The sequence below is a fragment of the Gigantopelta aegis genome, chromosome 5 (assembly GCF_016097555.1).
Source record: "Gigantopelta aegis isolate Gae_Host chromosome 5, Gae_host_genome, whole genome shotgun sequence".
Classification (NCBI taxonomy): Eukaryota; Metazoa; Mollusca; class Gastropoda; order Neomphalida; family Peltospiridae; genus Gigantopelta; species Gigantopelta aegis.
The window spans coordinates 2,661,703-2,675,467 of NC_054703.1; the positions used below are offsets into that span (position 1 = coordinate 2,661,703).

The 13,765-nt window shown below is 38.0% G+C and overlaps 1 protein-coding gene across 1 annotated transcript; it reads right to left on the reverse strand.

Moving 5' to 3' along the window:
• Window positions 1–3,293: 3,293 nt before the first annotated feature.
• On the reverse strand, window positions 3,294–11,185 carry LOC121373367 (40S ribosomal protein S27). Its single transcript, XM_041499977.1, has 4 exons — window positions 11,133–11,185; window positions 9,460–9,568; window positions 7,645–7,755; window positions 3,294–3,532 (listed from the first exon to the last, which is right to left on the reverse strand). The coding sequence occupies exons 1-4, from the start codon at window positions 11,136–11,138 to the stop codon at window positions 3,504–3,506; spliced, it is 255 nt and encodes an 84-aa protein (XP_041355911.1). The 5' UTR covers window positions 11,139–11,185; the 3' UTR covers window positions 3,294–3,503.
• Between the last annotated feature and the right edge of the window lie 2,580 nt (window positions 11,186–13,765).

Below are 13,765 nucleotides of genomic sequence, written 5' to 3' on the forward strand. Positions count from 1 at the left end.
TTGACCTAGTAATAGTTAGCAAAACACCACCATCTCAAGTTGTTCTTACATGTGAGGTTTGATGGTCCTATATGGATTGGTATGCAAGATATGGTCAGGACAATGATTTACTGTTATGTGCAGTAGACTGAAAAGTAGGTCACAGTGACCTATAATAGAACCTTACATGTGAGGTTTGATGGTCCTGTATACAAGATATGGCCTGGACAAGGATTTACTGTTACATGCAGTAGACCATGAAAAGTAGGTCATAGTGACCTAGTAATAGTATGTGACACACCACCATCCAAAGTTGTTCCTACATGTGAGGTTTGATGGTCCTGTATGCAAGATATGGCCTGGACAAGGATTTACTGTTATGTGCAGTAGACCGTGAAAAGTAGCTCACAATGACCTAACAATAGTACATGCAGGGCTGACACTGGAACAAATTTTGGTTTAGCCAATTTTTTAAAATGTTCAATATTTCCTTGAAAATCATTAAAATGTGGTCAATTTGAGGAGTATTTTATTAGCCAAAGTCCAAATTTTGCAGCCATTCTGTATAAAAATTAGCAATTGGCAATGTACAGGTTGAGCCCTGACATGATCACCATCCAAGAAGCTAACAGACGGACATACAATGCAATACCATAATATGACCAATTATAGACGGGCGTATATAAGTCGCCATGAAAGTTAAATTTGACCTGTAACAGGACATGATAGTTATATAAACAATTTCATATCAATATCTAGAGGCATTGTGAAAAAAGTTCATAATTTTTTTTTAATTACTCAAGTTCAAGAACCACAACGGTCAAAAAAGGGTAAATCAACATGAAAGTCAAACTTGATTTTTAACAGTACATAAGAACTATAAAAAAAATTTTTATGCATTGTGAAAAAAAAAAAAAGTTCAGAACAAATATAAATGGGACAGACATGAAACCTATACTCTTCAAAAGAAGAAACGCAAAACCACACTGTCGTAACATTTGGAGAATTGATTTAATTATTGAATGGTGAGTCCGATAATTACCAAATGTTGCAGGATTGTTCACAATTCACTCTAGTCCATTGTGAGCAAGTGATAGGACACACCACCAAGGTCAAGGTCATCTGGAGTCAATACCGGGTGTGGCCTCCGCGTGTGTTGACAACTGCCTGGCACCGCCTGCCCATTGAAGCAACCAGAGTACGGATGACGTCCCGGGGGATGGTGGCCCACTCGGCCTGTAAGGCTGCTGCCAGCTCGGGCAGGGTCTGGGGCTGTGGTTGTCGCTGTCGGAGGCGTCGGTCCAACTCGTCCCATAGATGCTCAATTGGGTTCAAATCCGGTGATATCGATGGCCAAGGAAGGACATTAATGTTGTTGTTCTGTAGGAAAGCCGTTGTGAGACGTGCTGTGTGAGGCCTGGCGTTGTCATGTTGGAACACTGCGTTGGCGTTGGCCATAACTGGAACGATGTGTGGCCGGAGGATCTGGTCAATGTAGCCCTGTGCATTCAGGTTGCCCTGCACGTGGACCAGGTCAGTTCTGCCAGTGTGTGAGATGGCTGCCCACACCATGACACTACCCCCGCCGAATCTGTCCACTTCCTGCACGCAGTTTGCCGCATAATGTTCACCACGACGCCTATACACGCGACATCTTCCATCATGACGTCGGAGCAGAAATCGGGACTCGTCACTGAACCACACCTGTCTCCATCGCAGTTGAGGCCATTGTCGATGAATCTGGCACCACTGCAGTCGGAGTCGACGGTGTAGTGGTGTTAAGATGACACCTCGAACTGGACGTCTGGCACGAATTCCTACCTCACGTAGGCGGTTCCGTACGGTCTGGTCGGATATCCTGCGCAAACCTGGTATTGCTGTGGCTGTGGAGGTGGCAGTAGTCAATCGTTCCCGAAGGTGGCGTACCCGGATGTAGCGGTCCTGCCCGGGGGTAGTGACCCGTGGTCGACCGGATCTAGGGAGGTCACGTGTTGATCCATGTTGCTGGTAACGGTCCCACAGTCTGGAGATGGTGCTTGGGGACACATGGAATGCCCTGGCAACGGCCGTTCTGGATTCGCCTGCGTCTAGTCGGCCGATGGCATGGTTTCTCTGCGGTTCACCGAGATGTGGCATGTCCTGGATTGTCAACTGTCGGCCAGATACAGAGGCCAGGCAAGCGAACACCCTGCACTTTTATACTGTCGGTGTTCATGTTGCACGTGCAGACAACGCACGTGCAGTGGTGACATGGTTTGCACGTGGCTGCGTTTTTGCGAATATTCACATTATGGAACTTTATTGTACAGTAGCTGCGTTTTATCGAATGTAACCGTGGGAATGTGTTTGGGACATGCAATGACCTTATATTCACAAAGCATGAACCGGTAGGAAACATAAAATCGGGAGTTATAACCCATTTGTACCCTTTTGCGTTTCTTTTTTTGAAGAGTATATATTATTACACACCTGTGTAAGATATAGCTCATGTCACAACACTCACTCTATATCTAACTAGCGTAATATTGGTGTAACGTGAGCGCGACTTGGATCACTCGCTGACCTACTTCCTAGAAATATTATGTATAGTAGTCTCGACATCTGCTTACTTCTGAATTTCGGCTTGTTTGCAATAAATAAAATATTAAACTAGCTTGCCTGTCATACCATTTTTATTAAACACGTGAACAAAGAAAGAAGTGTTTTATTTAACGATGCACTCAACACATTTTATTTACGGTTATATGGCGTCAGACACATGGTTAAGGACCACACAGATTTTGAGAGGAAACCCACTGTCGCCACTACATGGGCTACTCTTCCGATTAGCAGCAAGGGATCTTTTATTTGCGCTTCCCACAAGCAGGATAGCACAACCATGGCCTTTGTTGAACCAGTTATGGATCACTGGTTGGTGCAAGTGGTTTACACCTACCCATTGAGCCTTGCGGAGCACTCACTCAGGGTTTGGAGTCGGTATCTGGATTAAAAATCCCATGCCTCGACTGGGATACGAACCCAGTACCTACCAGCCTGTAGACCGATGGCCTGCCACGACGCCACCGAGGCCGGTCTAAACTCGTGAACAGTGTTGTTATCTGACAAGCGAAAGCGAGTCAGATACCTATACTGTTCACTCATTTCATAAAAATGCTGTGACAGGCAAGCTCGTTTAGTGTTCTTCGTGTACCCTCCGGTTGGACCAGTGGTAGGGGACTAAAAACAAACTCAATATTACAGTTGAAAATTGCACGAACGTTTTTTGTTTTTGTTTTTTTATGTTCAGTATATTAACAAAGAAAACCACACAAATGTTGTTTAGAGGGAAGAGATACCCAGGTACTTTTATTAGAGCTTCAAGATTATTACAAGCCAATATAATCAGTTAACATCATCACAGTCAATAGTTGAAAACAAGTGTTTTTTTTAAATCTCAAGTTTTGTTTTAACAGTTTCATTTCTTCCAGGCACCATCAACCCTCAAACCACGACTGGTCAGTCATTCACATATCTCCGCTCTCAATCTAGTGCTGTTTCCTTCGGAATGAACACCCTGCAAAACAAAAAGGAATTTTTGTTTAAAAAGTTTTGTTTAACGACACCATTAGAGCCCAGTCCCTATCTACCCAGCAAAATGAAAGTTTTCTTCGCTGAAAGACAGCTCAAGTAGATTAGCAGGAGTGTGAAAAAGAGAGAAAGAAATGTTTTATTTAACGACGCACTCAACACATTTTAGTGACGGTTATATACGGCGTCGGACATATAGTTAAGGACCACACAGATATAGAGAGGAAACCCGCTGTCGCCACTTCATGGGCTACTCTTTTCGATTAGCAGCAAGGGATCTTTCATATGCACCATCCTATAAACAGGATAGCACATACCACAGCATCTGATGTACCAATCGTGGTGCACTCGCTGGAACGAGAAATAGCCCAATGGGCCCACTGACGGGGATCAATCCCAAACCGATCGCGCATCAAGTGAGCACTTTACCACTGGGCTACGTCTCGCCCCTTGTTAAGAAAGAAACGAGAGAAAAAACTGTCAAAACATAGGCTACTCTTGAAAAATAATCTCCATTTAAAACAATAGTATGACGTCACTAATACAGATTAAACACTGTAAATCTTCACTATTGTTTGTTGGATATGGTAAATAATTTTGAGGGGACTGATAAAATTCACAATAATAAAAATCTTAAGTAAATTTCCGCAGTGTTCCGATTCCTATAATCATATGCCCCAATGCTCTGAAAATTAAACAGTCTCATAATCAAACAGACCGTGTCTTATTTTGATGGTTACTAATTGGCCATCACAGTGATAAAAATAAGAAAGAAAAAAATCACTTGTCCACCGGATAGGTATACCACAAAATCTACTTGTCCGCCAATATTTCCACTTGTCCATCTATGTAGGGCAGGAGGTGGATGCAGAAGGAAAAGTTAAAGCCTGTGGCTTTTCTTTTTAAACCAATTTGCTTATTGGGCCTACACTTCACTTCAGATTGCATGTAATTTCGTGACTCGGGTTACTAAAATAAATTGTAGAATTTTTTACTGTCAAGATAGTTCAGCATGAAATAGTTAGTCATAAATTTTTTTAGTGTTTTTGTTTACGATTCAATGAAAGCCAGTTAAAATTGTTCTTGAGAACAGTTCCCTTCAGTTCACTTTCAGCTGAAGGCCTGGAAATAATTGTTTGGTAGTGCTTGTCGGAATCACTTGACATAAATGAAAATATGCATGTCATCAAATGTTAAAATAATGTTATAGCTGTCCTTTATTAATCATGTACTGAAAGAAAGAAAGAAGTGTTTTATTTAACGACGCACTCAACACATTTTATTTACGGTTATATGGCGTCAGACATATGGTTAAGGACCACACAGATTTTGAGAGGAAACCCGCTGTCGCCATTACATGGGCTACTCTTCCGATTGGCAGCAAGGGATCTTTTATTTGCACTCCCCACAGGCACGATAGCACAAACCATGGCCTTTGTTGAAGCAGTTATGGATCACTGGTCGGTGCAAGTGGTTTACACCTACCCATTGAGCCTTGCGGAGCACTCACTCAGGGTTTGGAGTCGGTATCTGGATTAAAAATCCCATGCCTCGACTGGGATCCGAACCCAGTACCTACCAGCCTGTAGACCGATGGCCTGCCACGACGCCACCGAGGCCGGTAAAAAAATCATGTACTGTTACATATACTAGTACGTACAAGTTTAAATGATGAAGTGAATCTCCTCTAAACAGTAGCCTGAACCCATGGGCCAAATTGGGCCCAAGTAAGTTCGATGGGTATCCAGGATACAGGGGTTTGGTTTGAGGTAGTCTTGTTGTATTCTGTTCACTATTAAATATGGAAAAAGTAATAAACTTTCAAATAACAACTACAATAAAATGTGGATAAGATGATGCAATTTATAAACACTTGGCTTGGGAGTTCTGGGTGCGTCTTATCATCAAACAAGTTGAGGTTTTGTCGGACTTTTGACATGTAATTTCATTTGAAAATGAAATACAGTCAACATCTTTCCACGAATGCAAGCCGAAGAATTTATTTTGTTAAACACACGTTAAAAACATAACAAATAAAATTCACAATTGTCCGGTCACTGCGGAAAGGCCTACGGAATGTAAACGGATTCTAATCACGTTCGCAACTCAAATAACTTTATAGTAACAAAGCTAGTGATAAACTTTATGAATAAAGTGTCCTTTACTTACTTCATAATAAAAGTTTCTATTTAACTTTGGTTGCTTAATTGACATTTGTCAAAAACGCAGCACAAGCTGAAGTGAAAGTACCGTAGTGACAACTAACCCGGAGCCTCGTCCAAGGTAATATTCTGCCATAAATGATGACTGCTACCTGCAGGACCGTATGCTTTCAGAGGTACAATTTACATTAAATAAACACAATGGAACTAGATGATTTGTCCACTGTTCGGTTTTAAAGGGTAGGATTAAACATTCATGTTAAAGGATGCGTTTGTCATTGAGCCATTCGCAACGCATAGGGTTTCCTCGGGTTGATTAACAGGCATGGGAAACTCTTTCCCCCGGAAAACGTGATGGCGTTCTAGTAACAAATCAAGTATAAACACGTGCATGATAAGGTAGAAAAAAAAAAAAACTTTAAATATGCATTATAAAACATACTACATCGCACTGCTTCAACAAAAAAATATTTACTCTTCATATGAATTAAGTTTGTCATTACCAAATCCTGGCAAATGACACATTAAAAAAAAATTGTACCGGGCTGTCCATGACCCGATGCTTATTTAGGCCCATTATGAATGATATCTGGAGTGGAGGATGGAAACATCTATGGTGGGGAGACCAGCCATATTTTTACTTTTATTTTTTAATTAAACGGGGTCCTATTATTTTCAGACTTGTTCTGATAATAAATCAACAAGAAACCATGTGATCGGGCGTATCCTGCATTTTCACGGGTTTGTTGATTGATCGTAATTTTGTTTCGTCATTCAAAATTATTTTTAAGTAACTTATTTCATAAAATTCACTGCAGAGATATATGTAAATATAACTTACACCTAAATAATAAAATAATAAATATTAACCAATATATTTTTAATTCAGTCTAACAGGTTTTCGTTTTATCGCATTACCAATGATGTAATCAGTAATTCACAAAAAATCAAAGGAAAACTTGACTTTTACATTTGTGGTAAAGAGGCAACTACTTCATTTTAAACGTAAGTTTTTTTTCTAAAATGTGAATGGTATCGAATATAATTTGTTGATCAAATAAATTAATATCAGCCGAGACATTCCGAGTAGGGAGTTCAGAACTCAATCGCAACTCTGAATATTCACGAGCTAAGATATGTTTTCAAGACCATGTTTATTTATTTAACTCTCAAACCACAATATTTGTATTTATAACACTGTTATTAACAGTTTGCAACGAGAAACCACTGATTTCAGTACAACAATTGATAAAAATTCTGATACTGCTTTGTAAAAAAAACATTTTACTTGTCCACCGGATAATCACTATGACAACTTATGCTTGTCTGGGTAAATTTTCACTTGTCGGGACAAACGGACAAGTGCTTATTTCGAACGCTGCATCATATTAGAATGCCATCAGCCTTAAGACAAATTTGACGTAGGCAGTTACAACAATCCAAAACTTGTGTGTTATTCCCTAAATGCATAGTGGGCTAAAAAAAACCTTATGTCTCTGGGAAGAAACCCACAAAATAACACACAATTCGTGGAAAGAACGATGTTTAACAGAATTTAACCTGTACTTCATTAAGAAAAAAAACAAGAAAAGTTTTAGTTTAACGACACCACTGGAGCACATTGATTAATCAATCATCGGCTATTGGATTTCAAACATTTGGTAATTCTGATTAGTAGTCATCAGAGAAAACCCGCTACATTTTTTCTAATGCAGCAAGGGATCTTTTATATGCACATTCCAACAGACAAGAAAGCACATACCACGGCCTGTATCCAGTTGTGGTGCACTGGTTGGAACGAGAAAAACCCCAATCAGCTGAGGTGGTTCGATCAGGACTGCGACGCAAGCAAGCACTCAACCGACTGAGCTACATCCCGCTCCACTTCATTATAATGACTGAATAACAAGAAAGACTATAATAAGACTACTTATACCTTCTGTTAATCTGGCTTTACCCCCCGTGGGTTGGCAAAGGACTGTGGCACAGCCCACGCATAACACGACTGTCTGGGCGTGACTAAAAACCGTCGTTATTTTGTAGCAGCCTGAAATAAAACCAAAAAATCTATTAATAAAATATAACATTAGGAAATTGGAAGGAAGGAAATGTGTTATTTTACAACACTCAACACATTTTATTTACGGTGATATGACGTCAGACATATGGTTAAAGACCACACAGATACTGAGAGAGGAAACCCGCTGTCGCCACTTCATGAGCTACTCCTTTTTTGATTAGCAACAAGGGATCTTTTATATGTACCACCCCCCAGACAGGATAACACATACCACAGCTTTTGATATACAAGTCATGGTGCACTGGCTGGAGCAAGAAATAGCCCAATGCCAATCCCTGCAATTAAAGAAATGTCCACGGGAAAAAAACATGCCATTGAAAAAAAAAAAAAAACCTGATTATAGTTCAAGGCAAAAAGGTTCTGTGTTGAATTCAAAACTGCATGGCAAACTTCACGGCATTGCTGATTGCCGTGGGCAATTTCAGGGGTTGAACGGGTCCACTTATGAGGATCAATCTCAGACAGACTGCTCTTCAAGTGAACACTTTACCACCCCAGGAAATTGGAATAAAAACTACAATAATTAAATTCATACCGATTACAAGTCATTGTCTTTTTAAAACCAGCACTTCCAATGAACTCATCCGTCGACCAGTACATGTTATAGTGCGCTTTCGAGTCGATGCCCATAAAAATATTCAGCCCAATGTATGCCGCCATTTCCTCCAGTGTGGTGTCAATCCATTTGGGGTCATTTTTGCATGATTGCTCCATTTTCCACACTGCATAATTATTTGTATGGCCAACAATATCAATCAATAATGTCATTGGGAACAACAGTTAGAAGTAATCCAACGGCGAAGCCGTGTGTACATCAAAATCAGGTGGAAGTTGCGGTCTGGTCTCTTCACGAAAATTGTTTACATCAAAATTGTTGTCAAACCGATCAGTCCAATTCATGTCGTCGTCGCTAGATTCTCTATCACTCACCGATATATCTCCTACATCAATGTCTGAAACATCACCTGGAATATCACTTTCCATAAAACCTTCCAAACTCGAATCTCCATCGCTATGATCACTATTTTCGTTCGCGGTCGACATTTTGTAAAAATTTTGGTACACGTGCTTCGAAAACCGGATATAACTTGATATCTATAAATAACCGGTCATGGCCTGACCTGGTGGAACTTTCCGTCAGACCTTGAACTTGAACCTCGAAAAAATAGCTTGTCTATAGCCAAACATGAACGAAGTTATAGTTGTTCATTTCCGTACTCGTCAAAAGATGTTTGCATGGAAATCGCCCAAGACGTCAAAACACGTTTGCATGGGGAAACGTAACACACGTCAAAACACTGTTTCTATGGTAACGAGTTAACAGATAATTTGGCGAAATTTTCTGACCCAGAATTAGCCCTGACGTACAATGATTTTATTTGTTCATACCACAATGAACATAAAAGAAATAGCAAACAATCTTTAAATAAGACAGAAATCTGCAAAATGGGTTTACTATGAAGATTTTTACATTAGTATCTTTTATATGCACCATCCCACAGACAAGATTGCACATACCACAGCCTTCGATATACCAGTTGTGGTGCAGTGACTGGTATAAAAAAAAAAAAAGTCCAATGGGCTCTGCTGTCAAGACCTAAAACATGACAAATTCCACGAGTTTTCGGGATTTCAGCAACGTGTAACAGACCCATGTCAAAACAAACTTACCGGGGCATTTGACATCCATGAAGTAACTGTTTGGACTCTGCACTAAACGCTTCAGTTTACATTTGCTCCTTTCCTCCTCCGGAGAGGGATGCAGTATGTCTCTTGCGAGCTGAAATAAAAAAATTCAAAACTTTAGCTATTCATTTCTCCAATTTTTTTTTTTATTGCACACAAAACATTAAATTTTAGATATAATGTAAAATTATCTTTCTCAGTCTAGTCTAGTGAATTAGTTTCAGAAAAAGAAAAGTTTCATTGGCAAGACTTCCTAATTTTCCCTCTTAAATTGAAAAAATATCTGTTTGGCTGTTATGTTAGAACTAGTTGTTTTTGGTTTTTAATATATCGAGTTAATTACATTAATATATCGAGTTAATTACATTAATATATCGAGTTAATTACATTAATATAATACCCAAGATGAGGATGGAGTGGGGATACAAATTTGTCAAAATATAGAATGTTCTGTTGTTTGTCCCGGGTCACATTTTACAAAGTGACGTTAGTGCCAAGATCACCATAAACACTTACAGTGAACTTAGGGCTAAGATCACTTTGTAAAACAAGGCCCACATCAGTAGTTCGTTCCAGCAGACTTGACTAATGCATTGTGTTTCATTCAATTCAATTTAATTGTTTTCTTTTCTACAGGTACCATTCTTGTCACTCTTTGTTTCCCCACCCCCACCATCTCATCAATCCTGGAGTAATCAATAGCTGCACACATAAAGACAAACAGTAAAGGAAACATGTAACCAAAAAGCAACAAAATAAATGATATATTTAACTAGTTGATCCAATGTTTTATATAACACACAATGTGTTATTAATATAGATTTACTGTCGATATAAATCAGTTTTGTACTTCATAAAACGCAACTAAGAGTCACACACTCATTCTTGTTACATGTTCGGCAAATTCAGTCTCTAGACCCTTGTATTTGGTATTTTGAGAAAACATGTTTCATCGATGGAAAAATGTAAGAAAGAATTCGACCCATATTTCTCTAGCTCAAAGGCTCTAAAGACTAACCCTATACATAAAACTACCCTAACCATTGAAAGAGGGGATACGGGTCAAACTCATGCCATGATGCATATCACTATCAAAATGTTTTGCATTTTAGACATTGTGTTAGCCGGGGTTTTTTTTTAACGTTGATAAATTATCATCACTTGTTTGCACATGCTCGCTAAGCTTTAGAAAAAAGCTGATGTGCTCGACTACTGATTACTCCACAATATGTATAATATTCAGTTTGTTTACAAAATTATTTAATTACAGCTTGTGGTCTGAGCTTCCAATCATTGTTGGCAGTGTTGCTCCTTTAACAGTACCAAATTAATAAAATCCAGAATTCTCAAAAGCTATTCTCTGTAGTTTTTCAATTTCCGAGTATATCCAAAATATTCCTATTGTGTTTATTATAGTGGTTAATTTGGCAACGTAACTGCGTGTCATTTCACCACCAGAAACGTGGTGCAATTCCCAACTGAAATCCATGTGCGTACAGCCAACAATAAACACCGTTATATTTACGAAAGTACGTTCATTTATTATCCAGTTGTAAAATTAAATTATCGTTCAAATACTGTTAAACCACATATCAAAACATGTCACTATCATATTGCTAGAAACTTAAATTATTTCAAGTTTCTCACTACCCACTTACAGGCATCTTTATTCTCTGATGCTCTGGTTAGAAAAGGACCAAATGGGGTCCACATGTTATATACTACGGGTAAAGTTGCACAACAGAGTGAAAACAGCCGCCGGTTCGAACCAGATATATCAGAAATAGCTAGGTAAAAAATATCAAAACGTAATAATTTATAGATATTTAGTCATTTTTTTATCGATCAAATATAATTTCTATACTGGGCCATTTTGTAACGACATCTTTTTGACTACAGTTGTTTCGTACTTCGATTATTATCGCATTAAAACAGGAAATACTATTAAAGGTCCATTATCATAGTTGCTAGTGCTCCATATTTTTGTTTTTACATTTATTTGTAACTACATTAAATTGAACAATTAGGCTTTTAGTTAAAAATTGTGTGCAATTATTTGGATTTATATGTGGTTGTTGTTATTATTATTATTATTAAAATTTTTTAAATGTTGTGTTTTCTCTGTTTGTTTTAGTACATCGTACAACATCGGCAATGAATTTTCTGAACCAAAGTGGTAGCTTACAAAGTAAGAACCAGAGAGCCATTAATTTTAAGGTATATGCGTCATATTTAGGGAAATATAACATTTAATAGTATAATACACAGTAAATGGCAATCATTTGATTCTCGAAAATTGACACTATATTCACAATGAGTGCACTCTAGACCACTGGCCCCGTGCTTATAAACCTTTTAAAGTCCAGACTTTAATAGTCCAAAGTTTAGTCTTTAACTTAAAGTCTCGACTTTTTACAGTTTGAGCCTCTACTTCTGCTTATAAAACTTCTTAAAGTCTCGACTTTATAAAGTCTGATTTGTATTTAGCACAAGCGGCCCAGCGTGTACATCTGCTTTATTGTGTTACTATTTGGAATTTTTACAATGTCGAACGAAGGTTCACCATTTAAAAAATTAAGAAAGGGGAGGTGGGATGTCAACTATAAAGTTAGGACAATATGCGGTGCAGTTAAAAGTACATCTCATCAAAAATTGTATGACGAAACTGGATTTATCCCACTAATAGACAGACGAAAACGCCATAAGCTATGCAAGATGTACAAACTTGTCAATGATGGTGCACCCACCTACTTATCACTTTTTCTATTAAGTTCTAATAGAACATATGGTCTAAGGAATAAAGAAAATCTAAAAACAATAGCAAGTCGTACAAAATTGTACTGTGAGTCGTTTTTTCCTTCTGGAATAAGGATGTGGAATGCATTAAATGTTGAAGTCCGGAAAGCTAAATCATTGGCATCTTTTAAACATCAATTAAAGGAATCGGACAAAGCTGTTCCTAGATATTTTTATCTGGGTTCTAGACTTGAGCAGATACTCCACTGTAAACTTCGAATAGACATCAGTGATCTTAATAGTCATAAAATGTTTCTTTATATCTCAGATGATCCGTCTTGTTCTTGTGGCCATCCAATAGAAGATACAAATCATTTCATTCTCCACTGTCCCCTATACAATGAACACAGAAACAACTTCATGTCAAACTATTTACATCTAAATTATAAGAAGATCCTATTGGGAAATTCAGAATTTAGTGAAAAAGAAAATGAAAAAATTATTAAAACTACTTTAAAATACATAACTGCTACTAAACGTTTCTGCTAAAGTTTACACAAATTGTTTGGCTAGAAATTCTCAAATCCAAAGAAAATGTTCTGGTTTTCTATTACTATACCTACACCGTTCACTCTGTCCCCTCTTTTTTCTTCCTCCTTTAAATCTGCTATAGTCTGTGGTATCTAAACATGTATCCGCATGTAAATTGTAGGGAGAGGTCGTAATATAGGCTAAGCCTGTTGACCAAACCTTACTTACAGAATCATGCCAGTGATTTGAAAATAATTTAAAAACATTCCGAATTATCCTGAGGGTATACGACATGTTTCATGTGAATTATGAATGCCTTATTTAGACCAGTAGAACTAATTTTAATCAGATTGCTAACAACACTGCGTAGTCTCCAATGTCCAAGTAACATTTCGTCTGTAAATAATAATTTAAATATTGACCAATCACACTTCGCCTTTTATAACGTTATTTGGGAGCATACAAATTCTAAAAATATCGGGCGAGTCTATTTTAGTGGCCGCAGTACAGCGAACGTACGGGATGGGTTATCAGTCTTCCATTTTACATTACAAATTATTTATTTATTTATTTAAAAAACTAAAAACTAAATCAGTCTTCAGTTTTACATTACAAATTATTTATTTTATAAAATAAAACATGTTTTAAGACATTCGTAATTCACACGAAACATGTCGTATACCCTCAGGATAATTCAGAATGCTTTCAAATTATTTTTAAATCATTGGAATGATTCTGCAAGTAAGGTTCCCAGGTATTAATTATTATAATAATATGGTGCTATTTATATTTAATTTATTTTATGTAATCCCCCCCCCCCCCCATTGTTTTATAGGACCATGATCATACCATCTAAAACTCAGAAATTTCCCATCAATCTCAACTGACCCCCCCCCCCCCGATTTCGTTCTACCCGAGAGGAAGGAAGGACATGTTTTATTTAACGACACACTCAACACATTTTATTTACGGACATATGGTTAAGGACCACACAGATATTGAGAGAGGAAACTCGCTGTTGCTA